The sequence below is a fragment of the Nyctereutes procyonoides genome, unplaced genomic scaffold (genome assembly GCF_905146905.1).
Source record: "Nyctereutes procyonoides isolate TBG_1078 unplaced genomic scaffold, NYPRO_anot_genome, whole genome shotgun sequence".
NCBI lineage: Eukaryota > Metazoa > Chordata > Mammalia > Carnivora > Canidae > Nyctereutes > Nyctereutes procyonoides.
This window is the reverse complement of record NW_026575131.1, coordinates 24,503,768-24,525,556: the sequence shown is the minus strand read 5'-3', so window position 1 is coordinate 24,525,556 and position 21,789 is coordinate 24,503,768. Positions and strand designations below refer to the sequence as shown.

General features: G+C 39.0%; 1 protein-coding gene across 2 annotated transcripts; it reads left to right on the top strand.

Annotated features, from left to right (window-relative positions):
• Positions 1-8,536: 8,536 nt before the first annotated feature.
• On the top strand, positions 8,537-20,187 carry KBTBD8 (kelch repeat and BTB domain containing 8). Of its 2 annotated transcripts, XM_055342583.1 has the most exons (4): positions 8,537-8,609; positions 9,241-9,451; positions 13,088-14,202; positions 16,919-20,187. In XM_055342583.1, the coding sequence occupies exons 1-4, from the start codon at positions 8,594-8,596 to the stop codon at positions 17,380-17,382; spliced, it is 1,806 nt and encodes a 601-aa protein (XP_055198558.1). In that variant the 5' UTR covers positions 8,537-8,593; the 3' UTR covers positions 17,383-20,187. The 2 variants fall into 2 exon arrangements, with proteins under 2 accessions (XP_055198558.1, XP_055198559.1); XM_055342584.1 differs by lacking the exons at positions 8,537-8,609; positions 9,241-9,451 and adding an exon at positions 10,617-10,638.
• Positions 20,188-21,789: the final 1,602 nt, after the last annotated feature.

Genomic DNA, 21,789 nt, shown 5'->3' with positions numbered 1-21,789 from the left:
TTTTCATTTCAGTGGATTTAGGAGTGGTGTGAGAAAGTTTGAAAATTACCATAACCCAGATTTTTTCAACTGCAGCGCTATCGACATTTGGGTCAGATAATTAGTTTTTGTGGGGAATTGTGCTCTAAATTGTAGGATCTTTAGCAGTCTTCCTAACTCCTATGCAACACTCGAAAATGTGGCAACCAAAAATGTCCTCTGGGGGACAAATTCCCTGGTGAAGAACCCCTGTGACAGATGTTTTTGGTTCCATATGATGGGGGAAAATAATATTAGCAACTGCTGGTTTGTTTTCAAGTCCTATGTATATACGCTACAGATTCCCTTCTTAATTGCTAGGTCACTGAGAGTACTAGGCGTTATTTATTCTTGTGTCACTAAAGTGTCTAGTCCTCGCATGGTATGTTTCTCATTGATGCTGCTTTCTGCCTTTCCTCCTTCTGAGAATGGTAGAATTGGACTTCCTAGCCTATTTGCAGGAGCAGTAAAGGGTGGCCACATGACTATTTTTGGCCAATGGAATGGGAAGGCAAGTAATGCATGTCTCTCCAGATGAAAGTTTTAAAACCCAGTACACAATTTACCACATGCTTTTGTTAGGGAGGAAGAATTTCCTCTGCCCTTTAAGGTCCTTCTAGCTGGACTAAGAATCATATTGATGTGAAACAGATAAACGAGAGAAAATCAAATTTCATAGCATATGTATAGAGAACCCACACAGATATGAAATTCCAAAGATGGTGAGTTAACAGGATGCTTATATGAGCTAAGAAAGGGGTAGATGTTCGAAAATACAAAGGAGACAAAGACGGAAGGAAGCAGGAAGATGAGAAGAGATGTTTGGAAACTGAGGGGGGTACTTGACAGGATGAGCCCTGGGTGATATTCTATATGTTGGCAAATTGAACACCAATAAAAAATAAATTTATTTTTTAAAAAAAACAAAGTTTTCCCTGTTATGTAGCTACATTTCTTAGGTAAGGAGGAATTTTTGTTAATAGTTCTCTTCCTGGTACAAGCAGGCAATTGAGTGGGAGGTAAAGAGCTTTTCTTGAATCTTCCGGGTTTTGATTTCTTTTAATAAAGAATGAATGATGGACATTACTTTGAGCAGGCAGAGCTTGATACCTACATTTTCTTTCCGGTGTAATGACCAAGAACATTTGTAATGGTGGCTGCTCCATCAGTCTGGGTCTCTGAGAGATTGCAATGAACAGAATCCCTGCTTGTTTGTGTTGGACATTAGCAAGAGTGAATAATGAAATTTTGGTGATGTAAGCTACTTAAATCCACTACTTTAGTCTATCCTTACATATACATGCTGGCTTTCATGCCACAGACATCTGCATTCACAACACTTATGAGGGTTGTTTGGTTCCTCTTCTCTTATCCTTAGCAAGGCTAGAGATCACTGATGATGAGCCTATGCCACAGGAAAATAGCTGCATCCCTAAGTGCCTGCTCAGGTTTAAGTATGAGCAAGCTGCAAATAGGTTATTATATCATGAAAAATTTTAAAGAATTAATTGCAGTCATTATCTGCCATTGTTAATTATATATGTACATATTTAACATTTTATTTAATGATTTAGTGGCTCTCAACTTGGGACAATTTTTCCCATAAGGGACATTTGAGAATCTCTGGGGACATTTTTGGTCGTCATATCTTTGTGGAAGGTGCCACTGGCAACTAGTGGATAGAGACCAGGGATACTGCTAAATACCTGATAATGCACAGGACAGTCCCCCTCTCCTTCCGCCATGACAAGGAGTAATCTGGCAGCAAATGTCAATCCTGCTGAGATTTAGAAACTCTGTGGTACAACAACCAGAAAGAAAAATTAAATATTCTTGCAATTACTGTGGTACACCAACAAATTTGCTTTATAAATATTTGATTATTTGGGGGATTAAAGTACAATTAACTCCTTATCCTCTGTGTTTTCTCTGCTGTGTTTAATGTACTCCTTTCCTATTTCTGATGCCTATTCCACAAGAATTTCATTTCTTGTGTCTACATGTTGAAGACTACTGCCCCCTGATATTCCTTGCCATTTGGCTTCTTAGTGATTTCATGAGCTTAAAAAAAAAAATTCAGATCATGATTGAGGTTAGAAAGAATCAACAATCATTGTTTAATTTCATTCATTCCATTTGGATTATAAAATAATCTTCAAACAGGGACAGGTGTTGATGTCTCATGTTTGACAATGGCCTTGGTTCTAACAGTATTTTAAGCTTAAATATTATCAAATAACTTAAAGGTCCAATAGGGTAATTCCATTCAGTCTCCAGTCTTGTACAATAATTCAGTCTTGCAGTAGAATAGTAAAGCATAGTCAACTTAATAAATATTAATGATTAATCATTAATATACATATTTAACCATTTTATTTAATTATTTAGTGGAAAGATAAAAAAAACCACATTACTATACCTCTAAATCTATCAGTTTAGTCCGACAAAGTCAAATTAACAGTATGACTATTTCCCCTCTGACTTTAATTTTTTCCCCCCATTTCTTGGGGGGCATAAAAGTATCTCAAATATATACCAATAGTGCTGTCCATTTATGGTAAATACTAGCAGATAGTAATTGACCATGGTTTGATACAGAACTAGACCTGTGTAATGGAGGAAAAAATATTACGACACCTTTCTTTTTTTTTAAATATGTATTTATATTCATTTATTTATTTGAGAGACAGAGAGAGAGGCAAAGACATAGGCAGAGGGAGGAGCAGACCCCCTGTGGGGAGCCCCATGCAGGGACTTACTCCCAGGTCTCCAGGATCACTACCTAAGCCAAAGACAGAGGCTCAACCACTGAGCCACCCAAGCACCCCAACACTACATTAAATTTTTTTTTAAAGATTTTATTTATTTGTTCATGAGAGACAGAGAGAGAGAGAGACAGAGAGAGAGAGAGACAGAGAGAGAGAGAGAGAGAGAGAGAGGTAGAGACATAGGCAGAGGGAGCAACAGGCTTCCCTCAGGGAGCCCGATGTGGGACTGGATTCCTGAACTCCAAGCTCAGGCCCTGAGCTGAAAGCAGAGCTTAACCGCTGAAGCCCCCCAGGTGTCCCTCAATGTTCTGTCTTATACCTCAGGATCTTTATATATTGTAGTCAAAAGAGAGTTGCCTTTGGAGCCAAATATCTCTATATGACTATGTATAAATTATTTAAATTCTTCAGGATTTAGTCTCTTCATTTGTAACACTATTCTTATAAAATTTAATTAAACATGAAATTAAATGAAATAATGTAGATAACACATAGCCATGGACTCCCTTTCTTAGTTTAAGCCCTGAATTAACCATTATTGATGTTAAAGTATGAATGAATAAATGCTTTTTCTTGTAGGTCAAGCCAAGATATAGCAAATGGGTAAGGACATAAACTATTCCTTTTGTGAATATTTCTGTGGTGTAGCCTCCTTTGACGTCCAGCTGAAATCCCACACCAGCTGTACAAAATATCATGTCTCTTTGGAAATCTTTAATTTTAATTTTGTGAAATAGTTATTATATTCTAATTAGGGGCTGCCCTCTGTCCTCATTGTTTAATTGATTTTTTCTTGTGAATATTGATTTTCATGTGAAAATGTGAATTTTCATGTATTATCTCAACAGATAAATCATAAGGTCTTTGAAGTTAGGAATCATATGTGTATTATATGATATTACACACATATGATTACTATATACCTTATAGCACACATATACACACACTTTAGTATAGTCAGGCTTCTATAACAGAACCATAGATTAGGTGGCTTATCAGCAATAGAAATTTCTCACAGTTCTGGAATCTGGGAAATCTAAGATCAAGGCTCTGGCAGATTTTGTTTCTAGTGAGGTTCTTATCCTGTTTCATGAATAGCTGTCCTCTCTCTGTGTCCTCACATGGTGTTAACTCCCTGGGTCTCTATTATAAGGGCACTAGTCCCATTCATGAAGGCTCTACCTTCATAACCTAATCACCCCCAAAAAGTTGCTCATCAAATACCATCCCATTGGGGATCAGGTTTCTTTTCTTTCTTTCTTTCTTTCTTTCTTTCTTTCTTTCTTTCTTTCTTTCTTTCTTTCTTTCTTTTTTTTTCAAGATTTTATTTATTTATTCATGAGAGACACATACAGAGAGAGAGAGAGAGGCAGAGACACAGGCAGAGGCAGAAGCAGGCTCCATTCAGGGACCCTGATGTGGGACTCGATCCTGGATCTCCAGGATCAGGCCCTGGGCTGAAGGCAGTCCTAAACCGCTGAATTTTGAAGGTACACAAACATTCAGTCTCTCTCTACATAATCGATAATTATTGTTTTGATTTCAGGAACATTACTTTATACAGTGCCTGCCGAGAATGCAGATTGGGGGATGGTAATAAATATTTTTGAGGAATTGAATATCCTTGCCACTAATTTTACAGTCTCTTGTTTTTCATATATGTGCTAAATTTCAAACACTTAAAAGACAAGTTAATGTGTTTTAATATCCCTTAGTATGATCAAATTCAGTGACTCACAAAAGGCAGTCTTCCAGTTACTAATCTGTTGAAGCCTCAAGGGAATTAAAATTAACCTCAAGGGAATTAAAATTAACACACAGGGAGGGGCACCTGGCTGGCTCAGGTGGAAGAGCATCTGACTTTTGATCTTCTTTGATCTCAGGGCAATAATTCTCATCCCCACATTGGATGTAGAAATTATTTAAAAATGAAATTTCAAAAATTAAAATATAACTGAGGCCAGTAATGTACAATCAGTAAACCTGATGTTGCTATCTGCTTAGAGTTTTGTGTTTAAAAGAAACAAAATTCTATGAAGTATATAAAGTTCTAGACATTACAAACCCGTTTTTCAGTATGTGATATGTATTACATTTATATTCAAATAATAACTTCTACTGCTTCATTTAAAGCATTAAGTCAGCCAACATAAAAGTCTGTAGCAAGGAAAAATATCTCAGTTTGCTGTAGCTATAGCCTGAAAAGGATAAATACAGGAGGATGTCATTTGTTAAACGGTAACAGTCACAGGTATTCTCTCTTTACTTTCATTTTACATTGCTCTGGCCAATTTCACAGCTTCAACCAGTACTGAACAGGGAAATTGGAAAACAGCAGAATCGATTTGCAGAGTGGTGTCCTATTTCATTTATACCTTCTTCATCAGGGTTGCTATCATTCTTGTGTGGTATTATTGTCAACAGTAGCCTGGGCACAGCTGATAATTGCTAAAAGTCATTCACTTAAAGTGGAAGCATAAAAAAAAAAAAAAACTGAAATGAAAGAAGGTGACTGTGCGATTTTCTCATTTTCCAAATTTGCTGTTTTCACAATCCTTCATCTTTGCTAGAATTTAATGCAAAGACTTTTCCACTGTCAAACAACCACGATTATAGCAAACTTCTTTCCTTTTAGTTCTTAGGTAATAAATATTAAAATAATAAAGCTCTAAGTATCTAATTTGAACCAAGAGAGGTTCATATATATGGTTTGCTTTTTCAATTTTCATTCTTACTAAATTTTACTTTAAATTGTAAATACATGAGAACTTGCTTCATAGGATAATATAGCTCTTAATGCATTAAGAAAACTTGTTTGCCTCTGCTGCTGCCTTTCTAGATTGACAGCAAGTTCTTATAAAATTACAAATTAAAGCTATTTAAAAACAAAGCTGTAGTCTTTGGCTATTTAGTATCAACCCTGAAACAAAATCTCCTTTGTATTCTTAAGAATCATTGAGAATGAATAGGGTGGGACTGTTGGCTCAATTTTTACATTCTCCTCCTTCATCTTTTTTTTTAAAATGTATTTCTAATGATGATGAAATATTTCTATGTAATGCCATCTGCCCAGTAGAATGGAGTCTATTTACAGTGTCATATAAATGGCATCCTTGTAATTATAAATGTTCACTTTTTTCCCCATTTATATTTAGATTAGCCTTGTTCTTCATATTTTGCCATTCCAAATTTTCAGAAATTTTTGTAAGTTAAAAAATCAGGGGCAGCCCAGGTGGCTCTGCGGTTTAGCACCTGCCTTTGGCCCAGGGTGTGATCCTGGAGTCCGGGGATAGAGTCCCACACCGGGCTCCCCGCATGGAGCCTGCTTCTCCCTCTGCCTGTGTCTCTGCCTCTCTCTCTCTCTGTGTGTGTGTCTCTCATGAATAAATAAATAAAATCTTTAAAAACATTTCAGAAAACTTCCTTTTAATCAATTAAGTAATATTGCCAAGTCTATTAGGTGAGAATGAAATGAAAAAGAAAACTGGCCAAATTTCTTAAAGCTTAGATATATAATGAGGACAGAAACAAAACACAAAGAAGAAAATCTATATTTCAACAGGCTTGAAATATAGAACACCCAATTAAATTTGAATTTTAGATGACAAATATTTCACTTAAATTATGCACTAAATATTGCATGTCCTGTATCTTTGTTTGCTAAATCCCTAAGGACTGATGCCCTTTTTGTCTTAATATCTTCAACATGGTTAAGTGAAGAAACCTCTAGTATTTTCATAACTTAGAAAGCAACAGCATTAAGATCATAAAAAGTGGAAATTTAAAGTTCTGAGTAACAATAGTTACATCAAGCTTATTCATGCAGACCCGTACAGACAGGGCTTACAGGGTACTCTCAGAGTGTAGACACAGTGTATATCAATGTTCATACACCCTAGCCCCAAGGAAACTTCAATTCTTGTTAATTTGAATGGAATTATAGCATATATATTTTTTGAGCTCTCAAGTTTTCAGTAGAGCTAGGAGAGCTGGGTTGATTTTCATCATTCTCTCTCCATCACAACTTACAATCCAAATTCTTTTTTTTTTTAAGATTTTATTTATTTATTCATGATAGACATAGAGAGAGGCAGAGACGCAGGCAGAGGGAGAAGCAGGCTCCATGCAGGGAGCCCGACGTGGGGACATGGGACTTGCTCCTGTGACTCCAGGATCACACCCTGGACTGAAGGTGGCGCTAAACCGCTTAGCCCCCATCCCCACCCCCCATCCCGGGACTGCCCACAATCCAAATTCTTTATCAAGAAGCTCAACTGTCGGGGACGCCTGGATGCTCCCTGCGGGGAGCCTGATCCTGGACCCAATTCCAGGACCCCCGTGATCACCACCTGAGCGAAAGCAGAGGCTCAACCACTGAGCCACCCAGGCATCCCTGTGCCTTACATTTATTTTTAAAATATTAAGGATCCATAACATGCCAGGCACCCCGTTAGATGCTAGAAATCCAAGACAACTAAATCAAAACATGCCAGCAGTTAACATTTCTGCTTTCTTTTTTTAAAAAAAGATTTTATTTATTTATTCATGATAGACACAGAGAGGGAGAGAGGCAGAGACACAAGCAGGCTCCATGCAGGGAGCCCGACGCGGGACTGGATCCCAGGTCTCTAGCATCACACCCCCCCCCCCCCCCGGGCCGAAGGCGGCGCTAAACCGCCGAGCCACCCAGGGATCCCCATCTTTCTTCCAAAAAGCTTGCAAGCCTATGAAGCAGACGGAATCCTCGTGGTGATTCGCGTGGTACAGGTGAAGGCCCTGAGCGCTCAAGAATTAAAAAGTCTTCTCTATTTAGTAGGGGAGCAGCCAGGTCTCCAGGTAGGATCCCCGGCTCAGGTTCGGGGCACCCTCCAATATTTCTCCAAAGGAAATCCCAGGCTCTCTAGCATCCTAACTCCTCCACTTCCCAGGAGCAGAGAGGAAAGCATCCCGAATCCCCTTGCAGCCTGCTCTCGCGCTCTTGCAAGTGGAACAGGTGTTCTCCGCGCGCTCGAGGAAAGCAAGGCACAGGTGGGAGTTAGAGACCCCGTGCAGACCAAATTAATCTGCAGAAACCAGAGCATTCGGCTGGGGGCGGGGGGGCGAGGGGGGGCGATGCTAGATGCTATTTCAATTGGGTGTCACAGGTGACTCATCAGAGCACGGCTTGCTTTGGGGCCTCTTGATATTTTACTTCAGGGTGGAGTGTCAGATTTCCTCCGCGTTTTTGGACCACAGCCCTCTTGGCCAGGTCCTAATTTTTCTGGTTTCACAGCTCTCACGCAGAGCCCGTTTTCATACCGGAAGCTAGTTGCTGGCGAGAGGTTTGGGGAATGAAGAACAAGGTGCAAGGAAAAAAAAAAAAAGAGGAAGAGCGAGCCAGGGGCCTGGAGAGAGGCCTAAAATGGGGAAATTTGCACTTGAAGAGCTTTCCCTACCCTAGCCCCTCAGAATGACAGCTCTACTCAGCCAGAAGACTACGTTTCCCGGCAGGCACCGCGCGCCCCACAGACACAGGCTGGCGGGTTCCCAGCTCTCCACCTCCGCCACAAGCAGCCAATAGAAACCACCGGCGTGGGCCTCCGCCCTTCTCGGACCACGCGGGAGCGGGGGCAATAAAACTACACTTCCCGAAGCGCCTTGCGCGGGTCGTGGCCAATCGGAGCGCAGAACCCGGAGGCTGGGGGCGGAGCCGGATGCATAGGCCACCCCATTGGCCAGGTGAAGCTTAGAAGAGCCGGAACCCGGGAGCTGGAGAAGCGAAATGACATTTCCTCTTTAAATAGCTGGAGCCGGGGCCCCGTCGAGAAATGGCCGCGTCGGCAGGTGGGTCGTGCGGTGGCTAGGGAGGTGTGTTGCGGGGGAGGCGCGCCGGGGTCCCGGCTCAGGCTGCGAGCTGGGGAGGTGGCGCAGAAGAGGCGTGAGAGAAGGATGGGGAGGTGGGGAGGGATGAGGGGAGGGAGGATGGATGGATGGATGGATGGCGTGGAGGGCGGTGGGCGGTCCGGCCGGGCAGAGATGGGGAGGCCGGGTACCCGCCGCCGCTCCGACCGGTTCAGCAGGCGGTTGAGGGGGTTGAGCGGCGGCCGCCGTCCTTCGAGCTTCCCTCGTGAGGCTCCTGCTCCGCCGCTCCCGGCGGAGCCGCCCGTGCCGCCTGCAGGTCCCTCCGCGCGCACGGGGCAGCGGGCTCGCCGGGCTCCCGCAGGAGCGGAGGGTGTTGGACCCGCATCCCCGCGCCCTCTCCCCCGGGTCCCACTCTGCGGCCCCATTGGGTGCTGTCTGTATACACAGATGTATTTTTGGAGGTGGGGAGGATGTGTGTGGGGGTGGGGGGGGTGGAGGGTGGGGGAGGGGAGGGGGAGGGGTGGGGGCGGGGGATGGGGAGCCTGTAACTGGCTCCGAACTTCTTGTGTTCGTTCGTTTTTTTTGTTTTTTTGTTTTTTTTTTTTCCTCCTAGATTTGAATAAGGCCTCACCAACGCCGAATGGGATTCCATCTTCGGACACAGCCAACGATGCCATGGACCCCTTCCATGCGTGCAGTATTCTCAAGCAACTCAAAACAATGTACGATGAAGGACAGTTGACAGACATTGTAGTGGAAGTGGATCACGGGAGAACCTTCTCCTGTCACAGAAACGTCCTGGCTGCGATCAGCCCTTACTTCAGGTATGACGATGATGTATACGTATAGAAGCCTCGCTTTGCTTATCTTCACCGAGGTTGCCTTCATCGCTCGGTATTGCCCGCTTGATGATAAAAACGGAGAGGAGACCATTAAATGAAACCCACCAGTTTGCCCCCTCCAAGTAAATAACAGGCCCTGCTCTATTGATTGGGCCCCTTGGTTTTGACTTGACGGATGCTTCTGGAACCCAGGTGGCTGGTTTGTACCTTAGTGAGTCTCTCTTTGTTTGTTTCGGGTAAATAACTGCAAAATCTAGACCCTGTGCTGCTCTCAGCATGGCAGCCACAAGCCACATGTGGTTATTTAAACGTCATTGTTTTAAATTGAATAAAATTAAGAATTCAGTCCCCCAGGCAAACTAACCACAGTTAAAGTGCTCAGTAGCCGCATGGAGGTAGTGGCTGCCAATTGTACAGCCCCAGATACAGAGCATTTCCATCACTGAAAGTTTTAGTGGACAGTGCTGGTCTAGAATTTGTTCCAAGAATTTGTCCGTGAGGCATAGTTCCCTGGTGCCTGTAACTCTTAGCATTTAAAGCAAAATAGTGCTTTCTTTCGAAAATGAATTACCATTCAGTAGATGGTTTTAATGCCATTGGGGTAAAAGCAATGAAATAAAAATGAACGAATGCATCTTAAGGCTCCAGACTAATGATTATTTCCATGGCTTCCAGAAGTGTTTGCGGGTTTTCATTCTCATCACGCTCTTTGTGTATCCGAAAGTTGGGACAGCAATATTTCAAAACTTGGGTCTAACAAAGAATTTTATACTTTTAAGAGGAGAACACTGATAAAGACAATTCCCGTCTTGAGTTCAACTTCTTTTGTTTCAAGTGCTCACTTTTTAAAGTCCTTCAGTGTTCAAAACTGGTGCCCGAATGACAGCTAGATAATCTCAACTAAACTCTAAAGGTGGTTTGTTGTTGTTGTTGTTTTTTTTTTTTCTTCTGAAGGTGCTTGCCTTTGTAGGCACAGAGCAGTATACCGTTCCAGGCAGTAGTTTCTGGTTCCTCTTTCTCAGAATACTGGGTTAAATATAGTCACTTCAGTCTGATGCTTATGATGTAACCATTTAGACTTGCCTAGGGATAGGTCATTGGACTGTTAAGTATTAACCATCACAAGGGAGTGAGCTGGAAGGAAAAAAGAAGAATCTCATGCACAGAAGGTATGAAGTTTGGCCTGGTGAAGTTTGGACTGCTGGTGGGATTCACTTATCCAGACTATCTGTTAGATATGGTTAGTTCGTCTGTGCATTTAAATATATGTCATAATTAATACTGATCAAGTTCTGGGCTAAGCTTACTTTACATATATTGCTTTACATATCTTTACAATCCCGTCTTTACACAGTGATTCTCATTTTACTTGTGAAAAACTGAGGTTCAGGGAAGTTAAATGACTGCCTAAGTCATCTAACGACAAAGTGACAGAGGCTGGATTTGATTCCAGAGTCAGGCTTCATAGTCACTATTAAAACTTTTAATGAACAAGAGCGAGCGCCCTTTAAAGTTGCCTTTGAGAAGTTTCTATTGTATATTAGATTTGAACAGTTTTTAAAAAATTGAAGCTTGAAAGTAGGAAAATGTATCTTGCTGAAATTTTATACTCTGGCTTGTATCATTTAAATGTCATACTTAATTAAAGTTAGTTTGAAGACAGAAAAATCACTTTAAAAGAAGTATGCTACAGTTGATTTTCTTAATTACAAGAAATTAAGGAAATGCTTGGAAAACTTTCTAAGCAATAAGATACATGGATTCAGATGAAGGTATTTGGCTGGGAAACTTAGGGATTAGGTTCTTATCTCTTGCTAGAGGTTTTTGTACAGAAGTTTCTTGGCACTGGTGCTGCTCCTTATGTGAGCCTCTAGGAAGACATACTTAATAGTTTCTGAGTCTTGCATCACTGGTGGAAAAAAATAAAAATAGCTTGAAATCTGGCATGGTTGTTTCATGGTCCCAGTGACTTGTCCAAATTAAAATTTGCATGATTATTGGAAACTTTCTGCTGCTCGGGATTGCGCGTGAGGAAGTGCTCCATCTCTACATAGCATTTACAGAAAGATCCTGTTAGAACAGAAGAGAACTCATCCAGTGTCACACTGTGCCTGTGTGTGAGACCAGCCTATTCAAGTCAGTGAGTTCCCATGATAAAGGAGTATGTGGTAATGTTCTCCTTTGGGAGTTAATCTTTGCCTAATGAAGGGCTTTATTTTTCTTTTTAATTGGTTGCTGTATAGCTGAGTTTTTCAGCACCTGAAATGGAAAACCTGCTCATGCATTGGGAGATCTAGTTTTCAATCATGAAAAAAAGCCATTGTGATATGAAACTTAAAATTTACGTTGTAGAAGTCAAAGTAGGACTAAGAGATGGTTAATCCAGGCAGCGAGCTGGATTCTTGTACCCTGCTTATCTCCAGTGTTGCTCATTGTCTTTTAAAATTAACTATTTAAGGGTATTTTCTTACAATTTAGCACTTCAAAATGAGAGGGGTCTGGATCTGTATAAACAACTTTATCACCAGTGTTAGGTCACTCTTCAACAGACATCTACTAAGCACCCTAGGGCAAACAACCCTTTTCCCAAAAGGCTTTTTAAAATAACTTTGATTTAATTTTTTGTATTTAATTTTAAAAGCAACCTACAGGACAGGGGGGAAGGCAAATGATGTATATAAGGGACTAATACTAAAATACAGAGCTAGGCCTTTGCTTAATATTTTGGCCAAGAAAGTCCCATAAATGCACAGATATTTTGAATGAGAAATCAATGAATAAAAACTTGCTTTCAAAGGCAAAAGCTGGAGACTTTCAAAATCATTATCTCCAAAGCGTTAATTATTCTTAAACTCTCTTTAGAAGTGTGCATTCTATTAACCCTACTATAATCTTTATTTATTTTCAGATGTACATAGGTAAAATACAGTAGCTTTGAGAACATTGAGTGTATTTCCTTAAGCAAAGATTTTCAAAATGTCCAAGAGAAGGTGAAGTGATATTCTTTATATTCCTTATAATGATTAAGGAAGCATTCAAAAGATAATAGTTTTAAAAGGAAGCAGGTAGAGATTATGAACTTCTGAAGAACATCGTATTTTTCTGAGATGAAATTTTTAAAGATTTTTAAAGGACAGGTTGCCTTGTATATTTCCATTGAGACATGAGAAGTTTAATCAGACAGTGTATAAATGCTAACGTATCACATTGACGCCCTATGGGTATTGTTAAATTTTCTGATTGGTCTGGTGAGTTAAGATCTCAGGTCCCCTAAGGCAACTTGACCAAGAAGCCTGGATAGGGGCTCCAAGGAAAACAAGGTGTCCTGGAGTATTCCATGCCATCTTGTGGGGTGCCATGATTAGGTACACTCTCTTTTTCTCAGAGTTGGCATAAAGTGGACCGGCCCTGAGAATAGGATTTTTGAGATTAGCCAGCCTAAATCCTTATACTAGATGATCAGCTTTTACCCCCATTCAGAATATCAGGAAATCCATAGGAAGTATTTTTCAGTCTCCAAGGTTTTCTTGGTGGTAACTGAACACTTTAAAAATTTTGTCACAATAATTTTTTTTTTTTGGAGTACACATATACTATTAATCATTCTTTCCTTCCTAGATCCATGTTCACTAGCGGCCTTACAGAAAGTACTCAAAAAGAAGTTCGAATAGTTGGTGTTGAAGCCGAATCAATGGATTTAGTGTTGAACTATGCCTACACCTCCAGAGTGGTTCTGACAGAGGCCAACGTTCAAGCCTTGTTCACTGCAGCTAGCATCTTCCAGATTCCTTCCATCCAAGACCAATGTGCTAAGTATATGATCAGTCATTTAGACCCACAGAATTCTATTGGGGTCTTCATCTTTGCTGATCATTATGGTCATCAGGAACTTGGAGATCGATCAAAAGAATACATTCGTAAAAAGTTTCTGTGTGTCACCAAAGAACAAGAGTTTCTCCAGTTGACAAAAGACCAACTGATTAGTATATTAGACAGTGATGATTTAAATGTAGACCGAGAAGAGCATGTTTATGAAAGCATTGTAAGGTGGTTTGAACATGAACAGAATGAAAGAGAAGCGCACCTTCCAGAAATTTTTGCCAAATGCATACGTTTTCCCCTGATGGAAGATGCCTTTATAGAGAAAATCCCACCTCAGTTTGCACAGGCTATAGCCAAGAGCTATGTAGAAAAGGGCCCATCCAATACCAATGGCTGTACACAGAGACTTGGAATGACTGCATCTGAAATGATCATATGTTTTGATGCTGCCCACAAACACTCAGGAAAGAAGCAAACAGTGCCTTGTCTAGATATAGTCACGGGAAGAGTGTTTAAACTATGCAAACCACCAAATGATCTAAGAGAAGTGGGGATTCTTGTATCACCAGATAATGACATTTATATTGCAGGAGGGTACCGGCCAAGCAGCAGTGAGGTCTCCATCGACCATAAGGCAGAAAATGATTTCTGGATGTATGACCATTCCACCAATAGGTGGCTCTCCAAACCCCCCCTGCTGCGAGCCAGAATAGGCTGCAAACTGGTGTATTGCTGTGGTAAGATGTATGCGATTGGAGGTCGTGTTTATGAAGGTGACGGGAGAAACTCCCTAAAATCCGTGGAGTGCTACGACAGCAGGGAGAATTGCTGGACCAGTGTTTGCGCAATGCCTGTTGCAATGGAGTTTCATAATGCTGTGGAGTACAAAGAGAAGATCTATGTTTTACAGGGTAGGTGCCTGAATGGTTTATTCTCCAGGAGAGGGTAGCAGGTCAAATGTGGTTTACTTACTTATACTAAAACAGATGTTTGTTCTTGTTAATTGAGGACTCCTCTGGCTTTCTTATCATAAACTGCTGCAACAGTGTTCTTTAAAGGATGTGTAAAGGCAATAAATTTTTGAATCCAAAAAGGCAGGCATCTTTAAGTTACTAAAATGATTTTGTAAGTTTTTTATGTTCTTAACTGTGTTTTGACATCCTGTGGAATGAGTATTTTTGAAAACATAATTTAGTGAAATACTAGTTCAATGTTTTGGGAAGACTTTCAGAGCCATTTTTAAGATCCAAGAGAGAAAGCTTGATACATGACTGTTTTACTTTTCAATAATACATAATCAAGAGATGCCGTAGCAGGTACTTTTTATGGAACTTACTGGATTAGTTTAAAGGAGAAAAAAGAACAAAGAATTTTGCGATAAGCCTTATGATTGCGAAGGTCATGAAACTTAATTATAAAGAGTTTGAAATTACAGTCTTCAGATTTTAATTTCACTGCAGTGTATGATATCTTCCATAATATGTTTTCAATTTTTTTCACTGAAAAGCTTTGAGATGTCCCCTTTTTCTTTACGTTTGTTATTATAAGCATATATTTATATCTAATATATTTAGCTTTAAAAAGTGTTTTGTTTAAACTGTTGAAGGTTAATACTCTGGCAAAGGTGAGTGTAGAGTAGTAGTAGAAAGAAGCACCAAGTAAGTATAAGTAAGATATTTGATCCAGTCTTCTAATTTGTGATACCTAATGTTTTCCCTGTGTTTGGCTCCTTAGACATTTTAGTTGCTTGAATGTTGAAAGCAATGATGATAATACTGGCATCCTTATTCCTCTTCTGGGTTTCTTAATTGCTTATATGTTTTCCTCACACTATTCATTTATAAAACAAGGAAAAAAGCGATTCTGTGTAAATATACATGATTTTTTAGCTCTTACACCATTTAAGAGTATGTTCTTCGCGCTCATCTTTTATTTGACTAGAAATGCCTGAACCCACTTGTTTAAACTTCAATATCAAGTTAATTCTCCAAAAGGAATATTAACTATCTAGTACCTTTTTATAGTTCAATAGAAACATGGGCATGATTAGGTTTGCTGGTCTTGCTGAATATGGAAGATAAGACTGGATATATAATCTGTCCAGGGTGGTTGGACAGGTTATATCATCCAGTATGATGAAGCTTTCTCTACATATACTTTGGTCTTGCTGGCTAACCATTAGATAGAATTAATTAAAAGGCTTCCAATGGGAAGGTAAAGGTTATATATTAATGTAAATACTAAAAGTAACAACGAATTAATAGAATTTCGGGACTGGAATGAACATTGCTTAATCTGAGGTTATATTTTATATAAGAGAAATCTGAGGCTCTAAATTTAGTTTTCTTAATTGCTGTCTGGTTTAAGTTATTAAGCGGACTTCAGATTTTAAAAATTAACTTGTGAGTCATCTTTTTATAAGAAATTTGTAGAGAGGTAGTAGATGTTAGAAAGTTTTATTTTATATTGTCTTTATTAAGAATCCTGTTAAAACTCAGTGAGGGTAATGTTGGTAAATTGAATTTAAATAAAATATTTTTTTAAAAAGTCAATGAGGGTAGGGTGTATATACAACCATAAGCTGGTGGTTTAATAAGCTCTTCTAAGAAAAATTGAAATTCTAGTGTTACTAAGTAGGCAGTTATGTTTGTAGATAAGAGTAAACCTCGTTCAAAACAGTTCTGAAGGGGAAGCTCGATTTAGAAGTAGGTATTTCTAATCTAAACAAAGCTTCTTTATATAAATAAAGTTGATATAAATAGAGGCTTATGCTGCACTATATGCGGCTACTGGAATATCACTTAATGTCCATAAAAGATCCAGGTTTTTAAATCAAGGATTTTATACAAATATTATAGCTAGCCAAATTCTTGTAAATCTTCACTAGTTTAATTCTTTTAGACATTTTTATATTGGCAGTCTGACTCAGCCACACCCTTTTATCATCAAAATAGAATTGAAAGTGACCTGAAGTCAACTCCATGAACTGTGTGTTTTCTATCTTATCAAAGCCATGTTTTGTCCTCTTAACTATTTGTGTTATAGCAGCACTAAAGTAAACATATTAATGGCCCATAGACATAAATCTGAACAATTCCATGTGCTATCTTCTAATTAAATAATTAGCATATAAATGTGTAGTGACTTATTCATGATGAAGCTGTATACATACTTTGATCTTACCGACTAACCATTAGTGATAATGCTCTTTTAGAGCTGGCTTAAAATAAATTTTCTGAAATATACAAGTGAATGGAATAAATGGAGCCAAGCTTTCAACTATTATTCTGCCTCCAAGCCAAAGTAACTCCTTATACCTCCCTATTACAAAGCCCCAAATCAGGTTGACTATAATATTAGGTTATGTTCTGCTGTGGAATGAAGAAGTTTTAAGCTATATTATACTATATAATGTATCTCTGGAGATTATAAAAGAAATATTTTAGAAAGTGAAAGATTCAGAAAATTATGTTTTTCAAAAAATATGCTTTCGGTTCATCTAACCAAAAAGAGACATGTAAATGTATATATTCTTGGTTTTCTTTCTTTCTTTCTTTCTTTCTTTCTTTCTTTCTTTCTTTCTTTCTTTCTTTCTTTCTTTCTTTCTTTCTTTTCTTTTTTTTTTAGGAGAATTTTTCCTCTTCTATGAGCCTCAAAAAGACTACTGGGGTTTTTTAACCCCCATGACTGTGCCTAGAATCCAGGGCTTAGCAGCTGTCTATAAGGACTCTATCTACTACATAGCTGGAACCTGTGGAAATCATCAACGAATGTTTACTGTAGAAGCCTATGATATTGAGCTAAATAAATGGACTCGGAAGAAGGACTTTCCATGTGATGAGTCCATCAATCCATACCTTAAACTGGTACTTTTCCAGAACAAACTGCATTTATTTGTTCGAGCTACTCAAGTGACCGTTGAAGAACATGTCTTCAGAACCAGCAGGAAAAATTCCCTTTACCAATATGATGACATCACTGACCAATGGATGAAAGTGTACGAGACCCCAGATCGCCTCTGGGACCTTGGCCGGCATTTTGAATGTGCTGTTGCTAAACTCTACCCTCAGTGTCTTCAGAAAGTACTTTAATGAGTAGCAGGCCTTAGTGAGCTCACTGGCATCTTGTGCTTGGAGAACTTAGTCTTTCAATGATACAAGAAGTGCTGTCAGTATTTAAGAAGCTGAGAGAGTTTGTACATGGCAATGGGTGCTCTTAAAGATTACAGTGTAGAGAGGGATTTCTTTTCATCCTTGTGATGTTTTCATTTCATTAAGCAAAAGGTAACAAAGTGCAATTATCAGCATTTTTTTTCTGGTAATCATTTTCATTCTAGAATTTTGTGATAATTCATCACTGAGATACCAGATGAATCAACAACTATGCACTCTTATAAGAGCAGTTAGGGTATTATGGTTAGAGACATCCAAACTAGTTTGTTGTGACTTTTTATTTTAAATACGGGTAAAAATTTGAGGCAATATCACTAGGACTTTAGCTGTGACCTCTCCAACACAGAGAAGCACTAACTTAGATCCTCATTCTATAATATATTTGTGTACTGTTTTCAAGTGTACTGAGATTTAAGTGTGTTTTTAGAGTAGGTTGATGGAAAACAAATCCGTCTAAGAAAGAGCTTTTACTCTGCTTGTTTCATATTTCCCATGTAACTTTAAGTTAAGCTAAAGTTTTAAAGTAGCAGTTGTTTTTAGTGTTGTTGTTGTTGTTGTTGTTGATAACTTTTTCAAGTGCTGACACTGTCTCATTATTTACGAATCCCGAAAAGGGCTTAAATTCGCAGGTGGCTGGTGCTAGTATAAGTGAATTCATGTGTCTAGCTCTGTGGGTTGAAATTGTTTGAGCCTGTGCTTACCTTTCAAGTTGGTATGCTGGTTTTGTGGCATAGTTCTTTACCTGTTGAACTCTTGTGATTTCACAAGATTCTCTGCTTAAGTGATAGCAAGATCTCTAACTGGACTCAGTTTTAGAATAGTGAGAACATGACACTCAGTTTGCACTAACATGGGCCATTTTGTTGCCCAACCTCCTTTCCCATCCTCCACCCATCCCTTCATTATCGGTACAGTGAAAGGTAACTTATTTCTCTTCTGCACAGAGCATAATGTGAAGTTTTCTACTTGCTTTTACGATTTTGATTTCCAGAAACCTAAAACTCCTTCAGTTGATCTAATTTAATGGCTTTTACGTTACATATGACCATTAAAACCTCACTTTTTTTTGTTGTTGTTTTCTCATTTTTGCACTTAGTAATGTATATTTTTACATTGAAAACCTTGTTCTAGCTGAAAGTAATTGAGAAGGAAAGGGTGAGTGAGTATAATCATAGCATTGTAGGTACTAAATCGCTTTTCCTACCTAACGGATGGATTTCTAACAGTCAGTAATAGTGACATAAAGGACAAACCAACTCACTTGTAATACCTAAGGCAGATATTTGGATCAGTACTTGTTTTTTACTATGCCTAGAATAATTGATAAAGGACATAAGGATAGCCCACAGTCTGTCCTCAAGTAGAACATTTTGATTCTCTTAAAGAAAACAAACTGGCATGGTTTGTATTAAAAACTCTTGCACAAATTGAAATGTGATACTGTGAAACAAATTTAAAACATTGCCTCTTTGCATCACATACCTCGTTTTTCAGAAACTTTCCAAACTGCTTGTCCTTGACCTCTACAAGTAAGGAATGTTTTCTGAAGCAGAATTTAAAGTGGACAGCATTTATAGAATTAACATTTTAAAATCTAGTCTTGGGAAGTTGGATATGTGGTTTCTTATTGGCCTTGGTTGTATGTCATTAATCTCTTTATAAACTTTGTCAACCACCTGTTTTTTTTTTCTCTCTAGTTTTTCTTTACCTACATGCTGTCTTGGGGCTTTTGCTGTGAGTGTTTTGAAGCATCTTTCCAGTGTTGCATTGCGGAGGGGAGGAGAAGACAAAACTAACTTTTGCAAGAGATGTTCATGTAATTTATTTTTGAAAGCTGTGTTGAATATCTGAGATTTCCTGCCGCTTTTTGACAATCTTCTGTATTTATTTAGAAAAATGTGTTACTTGAAAACATGACATAGAACAGTGAGTTAACAATTTACATGTGCCGTGTGATATATAGGAGTACAATATACTGTGGTTAATTCTGCAGATTTATTCTGTTCATCTGCACAACAGTTGATCCTATAACTATTTATACTGGGGGTGTGATCCAAGTATAGTGTGTCAAAGCCAAGGTTTAGAATTTGCTATGGGAGTAGAATATATATTGAATTTTGTATGAAGAACTATTTGTTTAAATTATATAACTGGGATATTTTGCCACTTTTAAAATGATTTCAGAAGAGGTCCTAGAGAGCTAAGATTAGTAATTTGTGTGGGTATATATGTTTAGATATTTAAGGTACATTTGCATAGTATAATGGGAATATAAGTAAAAGGCACAATGGGGACTACAGAAGTAAAATATAGGCTAACATATGCCAGTCCCACTTGAACTTTGTTTTTGCATTTGAAGAATGTATGTAGCACTTTCCTATATATTTTTTACATATTGAAAACTGGACTTGGTATAACTATGTTATAGGAAAGTAGAAACTGTATTCTTTATTTTCCATCTTTGTTTTCTGTTATCCTACAAAGTTGATGCTTAAGCATCTGGCTGATTTCTCTGGTGCATGAGGAGAAGTGGGTGTGCTCTGCAAGGAATCAGATTCCCTATGTGAAGCAGTTTCAAATGGCATTCAATGTTCAGTGCTCAGGTATGGAGTAAGTACTGTAGTCCTTTGGGGGCAAATGTGTAGATATTTTTAAACATTTTGCCATAATTGCACAATTTTATGCATTTTTACTGATGGCATTGTTTCTTATAATAAAACCTTTTCTCATTAAAAACTTCCATTGTTGTAACTTGACCTCTGCCTAGCGAGTTCCACAGAATTAAAAGTTGGTGAAAAACATGAAATACCTTCTGTCATAGTGGAATGAAATAAGATTTTAATCTATCAAATATTTGGCCTCTGGTACAAGATGAACTAGTTAATATCACCTTAGATAATGCTCCTTGAATTCAAAAGCAAGCTTGCTTGTATCAGTAATTCCTTTGTTCTGTTTGCTTTGGCCTGAACTTGGTCATTCCACTCCTCTCTCACACTTCACATCCAGTCCATCAGAAAATCCTGTCGCCTCTTCCTTCAAAATATACCTAGACTCTGACCACGTACCACTATGCACCACTATCAGCAGAAACTAAACTAGCCTACCTTGTCTGTCTTCTTCACTTTGAAGTGGTGAAGAAGACAGACCTTTCTATACCCTTGAATAGTTGTAATCTATTCTCCACACAGTAGCCGGAGCGATCCTGTCAAAACACAAGTCAGATTACATCCTCCTTCTGCTCAAACCAAACCCCTCCAGAAGATGGCTTCCCATCTCCTCTGCTATGAGAGCCAGACTCCTTCCTCACTTGATCTATACCTCACAACCCACCCCTGGGACCTCATCCACCATTCCACCACTCACTCTATTCCAGCTGCATGGACTGCTATTCCTGAAGCATGCCACGTTCTTCTACATCACTGCCTTTGTCTTTGCTGTGTCTTTTGCCAAGAAAGCTCTAACAGCTCACTAACCATTCAAGCCTCTATTAAAATTCCAGACAGGACTTCCCTGATCACCTTCTATAGAACAGAACACTCTCCTCCCAGCTGCACCCATACCACCTGTTTTTTCCTGCTGCTTTTTTCACATTTCTTCCCCTACTGAAATGTAAGCTCCATGAAGGCAAGAGATTTGTTTTATTCATTATGCACCTCAGATCTAAGCCTAGCATATACTAGGCACTCAATAAATGTTTGTAAAAAGAAATGAATTTTCCGTTAAATCTCAGAACCCTGAGAAGTGGTAGGACCCATACAATCTTTGTTTTATCAGGTAGGACACATAAAGACCAAGTGAGTTGTTGAAGGTCATCTAACTACTAAGGGGCATGTCTGGGATTAGAACAAAGATTCCCACTTTCTTTTTAATTTTTTTAGAATTTTTTTAAAGATTTTATTCATTCATGAGAGACACAGAGAGAAAGAGGCAGAGACACAGGCAGAGGGAGAAGCAGGCTCCATGCAGGGAGCCCGATGTGGGACTCGATCCTGGGACTCCAGGATCACGCTCTGGGCTGCAGGCGGTGCTAAACCGTTGAGCCACCCGGGCTGCCCAAGATTCCCACTTTCACTTTAGTTCTTACAAGCTCCATTAGTTCCAAAAAAGAAAACTGATAGAAAAGGGTAGACACTTTTTTAAGGTAACATGATTATTCCCTAACACCATGACTTAAAACATTTACTGTAATTTTTAACTGCAATTGATTTTTCAATGAGGGAAAAGATGAGGTAGGAAAATACCTTCTCTTGGTCATCCCACCTGGAAGCCTCATTTTTATATCCTTCTGCTAGTATACTGCTGTTATGAGTTCTGTCCCACAAATGA

Coding starts and splice junctions, on each gene's coding strand:
- KBTBD8 (XM_055342583.1), top strand. Junction 9,452..13,087: donor GCGATCAGCCCTTACTTCAG/GTATGACGATGA, acceptor TTTCCTTCCTAG/ATCCATGTTCACTAGCGGCC. Junction 14,203..16,918: donor GAAGATCTATGTTTTACAGG/GTAGGTGCCTGA, acceptor TTTTTTTTTTAG/GAGAATTTTTCCTCTTCTAT.